Source organism: Ornithodoros turicata, chromosome 1, assembly GCF_037126465.1.
Source record: "Ornithodoros turicata isolate Travis chromosome 1, ASM3712646v1, whole genome shotgun sequence".
Taxonomy (NCBI): domain Eukaryota; kingdom Metazoa; phylum Arthropoda; class Arachnida; order Ixodida; family Argasidae; genus Ornithodoros; species Ornithodoros turicata.
Genome location: NC_088201.1, coordinates 806,114 through 813,470, shown reverse-complemented (window position 1 = coordinate 813,470; position 7,357 = coordinate 806,114). Strand labels below are relative to the sequence as shown.

General features: G+C 45.8%; 1 protein-coding gene across 1 annotated transcript; it reads right to left on the bottom strand.

Annotated features, from left to right (window-relative positions):
- Positions 1–1,726: 1,726 nt before the first annotated feature.
- On the bottom strand, positions 1,727–5,814 carry LOC135396444 (uncharacterized). Its single transcript, XM_064627412.1, has 3 exons — positions 5,682–5,814; positions 2,428–2,575; positions 1,727–2,362 (listed from the first exon to the last, which is right to left on the bottom strand). Exons 2-3 carry the CDS (start codon positions 2,569–2,571, stop codon positions 1,787–1,789), a joined length of 720 nt encoding a protein of 239 aa, XP_064483482.1. The 5' UTR covers positions 2,572–2,575; positions 5,682–5,814; the 3' UTR covers positions 1,727–1,786.
- Positions 5,815–7,357: the final 1,543 nt, after the last annotated feature.

Sequence of the window (7,357 nt, the reverse complement as noted above, 5' to 3'; positions counted from 1 at the left end):
GTATGTATATTTATGCCTCCCCTCTCATCTATCGCTCCAGTTGAGGTCTTCGTCATAAAATTTCAAAGATATTGCGCACTTGCAACTCAGTGGAGTAGCCACCCGAGAGACACCTCGGGGGTCTTCGCGACCAGATGCTTGCTGGTAATAAATCAGTAGAGTGAACCAAGGAAGATGCACTGTCCAAAGTTGCATGGTGCAAGGGTTGACAGCTTGGTCTGTTAGCCATAAATAGCGGGCGTGTCTGGTTCGGTCTAAATTCAAACTAGGCCAACCATGAGTTGGGGTTGTGTCCCATATGTCTCAAGCGAAGGACACACGTGTGTGGAGGGCGCAACGATTTCATCAAAACGAGGCGAAAGCCCTGTGACACTGTAGTATTGTATTGTATATAGTTATGTACATAAAGCCCTGTCTTGGGAATATCTCCGATCCGTGAGCACACCAACGGACCACCTTCCAGCAACAATGGAAAACTTTACTGCAATCAAATAGCGGTTACAACACTTTCTAGACACTCCTATCTTCCTATTAAGGTTAAACTGCATGATAATATATAATGTACATCATATGTCATGTAAAGTACCGTCACCTTGTGTGGGGAATGTCGAGTAAGAAAAATGTAGAATCCCTTTTAGTATCACAGAAAAAAGCAGTACGAGCTCATTTAGGTTACAATTCCAGTACAAAGCATACTTTTATCTCTCATATGAGTGACAGAGTTGTACAAATATCGGTTTGTCTTAAAGTGCAAACTTCACCTTCGTTTTTACAATCTACGAAAACTAGTGCAAAACTGATCGTTCAATTGCCACAAACTGAGTATGGAACACAGTTAATATCATATGAGTTGCCAACATCCTTTGTTAGGTTCCTTCTCTTTGCCACCAGTGAATAAATTTTTGTCTCACGTAAGAGGCGTTTTTCCACATGCCTATAAACATACAATTTTAGGATATTAGGTAAATGCATACGTATTTCACTTTTTCCTGTCCAGCTCAAGAAACGGGGCTCAAACTCATCATGTTACAGTGTGTGTGTCTTTTTTTTTCTGCACCATAGGTTTAAACCTAATAAATAAACGAAATGAAATAATGCGTTGAAATAATACATGTGCACTATAAAAAATTTGGTGAGACGTGTGTGCTCGCAGAAAGACCTGTGGTATACATGCGGAAATGGAGAAGTGCATCTTCCATTTCCTAAACTGTATGAATGTAGAGCTTCTCTCACTAACTTGGATGGGGAATGGCGAGCCAATTCTGTTTTTAAATAGCCACATACTATGGCACGGAACTCCATGCTGCTCTTAGAATACAGCAGCATGGAGCAGTTGAGGCCAGGCAGACATCCCATGTAACTACAAGATGACTAATTAACGAGGTAATTAGGGATTTTTCTTTTTAATTTTGCTATGCAAGTGAACCAAAACCATGTTCTAAGTCAGATGGTGATGATCAACTGGCCAGAACAAGCGCTCGTTTGGATCTCAACGTATATGCTAATTTCACGATATTTAAGAAGGTTGTTTCCAGACATTCTGGTATGCACCCAGTACGCTTTGCCTTGTAACTCAACTACAAAAACTACATCTATGCTGCTCTCGTCACTTAAAAAAAGAAAAAAAAAGATTTTTCCCCACATGTGTGGATCAAAAAGAAACTGCAATGAAATATCATCCTAAACAGCGGACAAAACTCTTAAAATCAAGTACCGAGTGAATGGCAACAGATTTCTAGTTGTTTAGTTCTCAACGCATGATCTCGTTGGAAGAAATGAAAGCCAGCTACGCGGACTCATCAAAGGCATTTTCGTCGAGGTTCTGCAACCAGTTAAAGATCATCATGTTCCGTTCATACTTGGTAAGTGGTTTTCCCCGATCTCTTTCAACAGCTGTCAGCGTGAGTGTCCTGTTGGCACCGTGGAAGCCTACAGAAGACAGGTCCAGCTCATCGCTCGTGATCTGCACTTGCGGCACAGTCAGGTTGAGCTCGCTCTTGGTAAGCCGTTCCAGGGCTTTGTAGGTTGAGAGCAACCTTCGACGAATGTACATCTGGCGGACCTTCTTGTTCACCGAGCACACTAGGTCTGCCGTAAAGGATGGCAGTTCAGCAGGCGGTGACGGCAACTGCGAGTCACCTACTGCTACCCACGTGGAACAGGACCGGGAGGCCAAGTCGAGCCGTCCAACCTCTGAGACGGTAGCTCGAAGGTTCTCAGCCTGCAGGTTGTCAGCAATATCACCTGTACTGAAGCTCTTGATGAGACCACAGGAGAAAGCACTGCAATTACGGATCACTTGGGATTCTTCTTCCAAGAGAATTTCACCAGAGATAGGACGTCGTCTGCATTCACTCGGCACCTGGATAGACAATGGCTTCATTCCTGAGGACGTCCAAGAAAAACAACATGAAAGAAAGGCAGGACCTGAAGCAGTCGACTTGTGGGTCGAGTGGCATGCCTTAGCCGGCTCAGCTCAGAACCTAAACTCGAGAGGGACAGGAGCGAGAGGTCGGTGCCGAAGGACTCGTGGCTCGGAGACCGAGCGATGCCCGCCTCTCCACTTGACATGACCCTGCGTCACAACATTTCTTTCCCAATCTGGAATGCTCAACATGACATGTAGTGGCATCATGTCATAAACTGGAGCCTTTTCAGTCGCCAAAAAAGTAACACTCCAAGCTTTGAGGAAAAAGTTACCGTAAAAAAGTAACCAAGTTGCAGAACTAGTCAAGTTACAGCAGCTAAAGCACACTTACTTAATTACTTTACGACTTTTATTCCCAACTCTGCGCAAAATGGACGACGCATGTTATCCAACAACATGCCCCGCCCACTCCGACCCACGTCCCTACCACGACCATGTTACAATCGGCAAACCCAATAGGGAACCCGTCCACACGATCCGCTAGGGGCGCTACTCATCGGCCCGCGAAATCTACATCATGATTGGACGATGGAAATTTGAATTTTGAACACGCAGAAGCGGACGTACGACTACCGTATAGCCACGGATCTCTATGTATAAAGGCGCATAATTGAGAGTGCTCCCATTAGAACCAATGGGAAGCGATTTGATTTGGAGCATTTGTTGCGCTTTAAACGCTCCTCATTGCTGACTAGCGCGCATCTTTCTTAGGAATCAGTGTGCTGATGTATTCCAAACGTGCTTCAGCGGTGTTCCTGTAGTGATCTACGGTGATCTCATGGATCGAGTAGTTTGCTTCAAAAAGACCTGTCCTCGTTTGTCAACAAATTACGTCATAATGTTCGACAGCGCCACGAGTTTGGTAGAGTTGAACTATGCCCGAAGCTAGGAGGCGAACAAGGTCTTACGATGATCCCTGAAAGGCCGCGGTTTCAGTCTGTCTACCAACGTCATCATGACGTTGGTAGACGTCGTGCCTCCGAGAAAGACCCAAACTGCCGACGCAGAAAGGATCCAGTACGTTTCCAAAACCGCATGATTTTGACCAGAAAGAAGGTACGAAGTGATAAACGCGAAAAACAGTAACAGATACGCCATTGGTGGTCACGCAGTGGCTTCGGCCAATTTGGCGACGGGGGGACTCGCTCAGACTCCTGCTCATCGCCCGATGGAAGTACGTACGTTTCTCGTGCGCATTGCGATTCTGTTTAGTTACACCCCATTTCGTCGAAATCTATTAGGGTGACGGCCAAGCGTGTTTGTGGGTACTTCATTGTCTAGAGCGAAGCAGACGCTGTCCGTGAATAATCATATATTTCTGCAAACAGTGCCTCGGCAAGGCCACAGCGGGACAGGCTCCTGTACTCTTGGACACTTTGACAACTGCGTGTTTGTTGCGTGTCTTCACTCTTGGATCTGGAGCATATGGTTCTCGATGGGGTTTTAATACGACCTCGTGACTTTCCTGTTGGGGGAGGGAGGCCAGCAGTGTATGTGTTTCTTTTTTTTTTTTCTTTCTTTTTTGCATGACAAAGGTATGCAGAATTGTGTAGTGCGGCTCAATGGTACCCCTGTATTTTGTGTACACCCCTAGGTGATCTGGAGCATGAGTTCTGCGTAATCCGTTTTGCATTTACTGTTTATAATTTCTTACAACCTGCCATTCTACCTTCAATAAATCCGAGTTGCACCAATTTGTTGTGTTCTTTCGATATATAATTCTGGAGAGATTGAAGCAATGTGTGGGTTCGTATCTTAGCAGCTATCTAGGAGGAGAGATGGACGGCGTTGTCTCGAAACTCGCACTTCATTTATCCAGGCTCTAACAATTCAACGGCGCGTGGAACCGCATGACAGAGTACGTCATATGTTAGAAATTCATAACGAGGCCGCATTTCACAGTACAGTTCGTTAAATATGAAGACAGTGAACTAGTTGCATTTGGGGGACCTTCTTTATCACTGTTCACTTTTAATTTCGTACCATTGGGTGTATGACACCATCTCGCTTGCTTTGTCGCTAACATGTAGTTCGTTAATGGCATAGAGGTAAAGTTAACGCGAGGACGAGCACGCCACCGATCTGCGCTGAACGCCGCCGCCGACCCAAAATGGACGCAACGTCGCCGCCGACAATAACGGCATTGGCGCACCCACGTAGAATGATGATCATAAGGAAGCATCTCTCGTTGGACATACCCTGCTTGTACAAAAATACTAAGGTAAGCTAAAGTACAGAGTGCTGCAGAAATTGAGGAAGCAATAACCGGGTCGATGGGTAGGCCGTGGTCCCTACCCACTCTGCTGCAGACCCACCTCAATGCGAAAATAAAGTGGTGGAAGTCAACATGATTTCAGAACCAATTTCTCAATAAATCTGTATGAAACACACTTTCATGGCTTTTTTTTTCTATGCCCATAATGTTAAAAGCAGAATCTATCCTTCATCTTTTGCTTCTGTTCAACTGTGCTCCAATGACGCCATCGAGGCTTTCGAAAAAAAAAAAAAACTGGTTGCCATCGGTGGTATTGGAAGCCTAAAATTCACGAGAAATGAAACATTTGGTCCCAAGTGTTTGCGCAGTTAGCGGTGCAGCAGTTCCTGTGCGGCAAAAAAAGATGCTCGCGCACTTCACATATAACAGAGCTGGCTACCCGACGACGGCTGTCACGCAAGGTACTTGCCGCATCGCGGCGCCACCAGTTTGTCGCACAGTCCACGCGCATATTTCTGAATAGTGGTGATATTTGAAACTGGGAACAGTTATGTGATCGAGGAATACCGGTCCGCAACAGGTAGGAGGAGGAAACCGAAGCAGTTTCCAAAATTATAGAAGAAAAACACGAGATTTCAAAGAAAAGTATAGTTATTCCTACTAGTTATCTTGACTGGCATTGTGTAGCGGAGAATTACATAATAGGAAGCCCCGTTAATTGAATCCGAAGAGACGGTGAGAAAAATTTGTGTGCGCGTGCTCCAAAAAACGCGTGTCACTTTGCTCCGTCTGCCATTAAAATGAATCACGATCGAGAGGTTCCAACATCTTTTTTTGGTCCAGTGCTCTACTGCATATGACAGCAGCTCATCTTCCGTTTCGTGAACGCTTCATGAAAGAAAGCTCACATATTACGCTCAAAACACGAAGGGAGGCGATGCAAAACGCCATTTAAGTACATCGTCCGCGCCGCAACGGACGTTATTTTTTTACACGGGGGAGAAGAAGATGATTGCTTTCCGGAAAAGAGTAGCTTGCCTTTCGACGAGAAAGTGCTAGTCGGCCGGTCATCGAATGCTGCCCGTGTTATGGGGTGAAGCACCCTGCAGGGAAACGCGCCGCCATTGGCTTCAGAGGATGTTGACCAGTTGACCAGTTTGTCGTATGAGGCGCTGCCGCCTCGCTTTAGGTTTAGGTAAAGCCCCTATCCCGCCATGCTCCAGCGGTCCATGTCTAGTTTAGGTCCGCCACTCGATTTGAACCTTGAAATCTACATACCTGGATGTAATTATGCAAGGTGCATCGTAATCCGTTATTGATATGCGGCGCTGGGTTCCACAAATTCCTCTAGAGACCTGTGTTTCACGGAAAGGTTTGGCAGCGGCGGCCATGCCATCTCCATGCGCTCATTGTTTACCTACGGGTGCCTTCGCACACCTCACTCTCTTCCCGGCATTCTTTTCGCCTGTTCTCCATCACCCGTCGCTTGGAACGCGAGCGTAAACGCGCGCGTAGCACTTCCGTCCGCTAGCAGACAACAGCCGCGCTTGCTTTGAAAGTGCATTTGACTCAGGGTGGCCGCAGATGGCCGCTTTACAGTTTTCTGAAGAGTCTGCCACCAAAACACACCTTCCCTTACACAGGGTGCGGCACTCAAGTGTGCCACATTTCCGTCACTTCATAAGAAAAGAAGATCCACCGAAATTCCGCATTCCTCGCGGACGCCGTCTGTTCGCGCACACAGCACATAAAAATTGTTGGAACTTTTGACCCCATGCATTTTCTATGGCCTATTCCCGGTTATTTTGGGGACACTCCGTTGGTGAACCGCGGTTCACAACGAGTTTCGCCACCTGTGTGTGGTGCAAATATTCATCCATTTCTCCTCTCTCGCTAAAAGGAATACCTGTCCACTAAAAACGTCAATGCAGCAGTAAGCTATTAGCCACGCATTTCCTCATCAAAGCAGTTTTATGGGATAGATGAAATGGGAGCATTGAACCGGTTCGATTTTTGGCGTGCCCGAACGAAATCCAAGCAACGTGAACCCATATTTTTTGCACACAAAGAGCAAAGGGGTATCTGAGTATGGTAGCCCAGTGGAGCTTTCATTACACGCAAGTGGGAAGGGAGCTCTGGAAACTGGTGCCTAGCCACCAATACTTTGCATCTCATCGAGTATGAGGGAGTTCCTGGAACGGAAGAATCAATCAACCCCCAACGAAGCTGTGATAGATGACCTAGGTCTCTCCTCTTTCCAAGCCAGATGAGATTAGTTCAAGACTACAGGTTGCCAAAAATTGTATATATGGCAACACACTTAATGGGACTGTTGACAAAATGGAAAAGCAGGACTAAAAAGCTAATCGATAAATACCGCCATTCTCTGGAAAAGCACCCCACAGGCTCATTGTCATTTCTTGTTTGTCTTCTCTTAGTTTCCTAGAATATCATTTGTCCCTTATTCATTTACAAAGCCGCAGAAATATCTTGCAAATTTCACATTTTTTTATTAAGAAATTTTCCACAGGAAAAACCTAAGGGCTTTACATATCTGCAGTGGAATCATTGAGAGTGTGATGTGGGAACCCCAAATAACAGCAGGCAGACATTTTCATTTCAGCTCTTTATTAGACTTGTCCAACACCACCTCATTATTGCTTCTCCTGCCATTTATTGCCTCCAAGCAAAATGGGCCGATAATTCTACTCAAT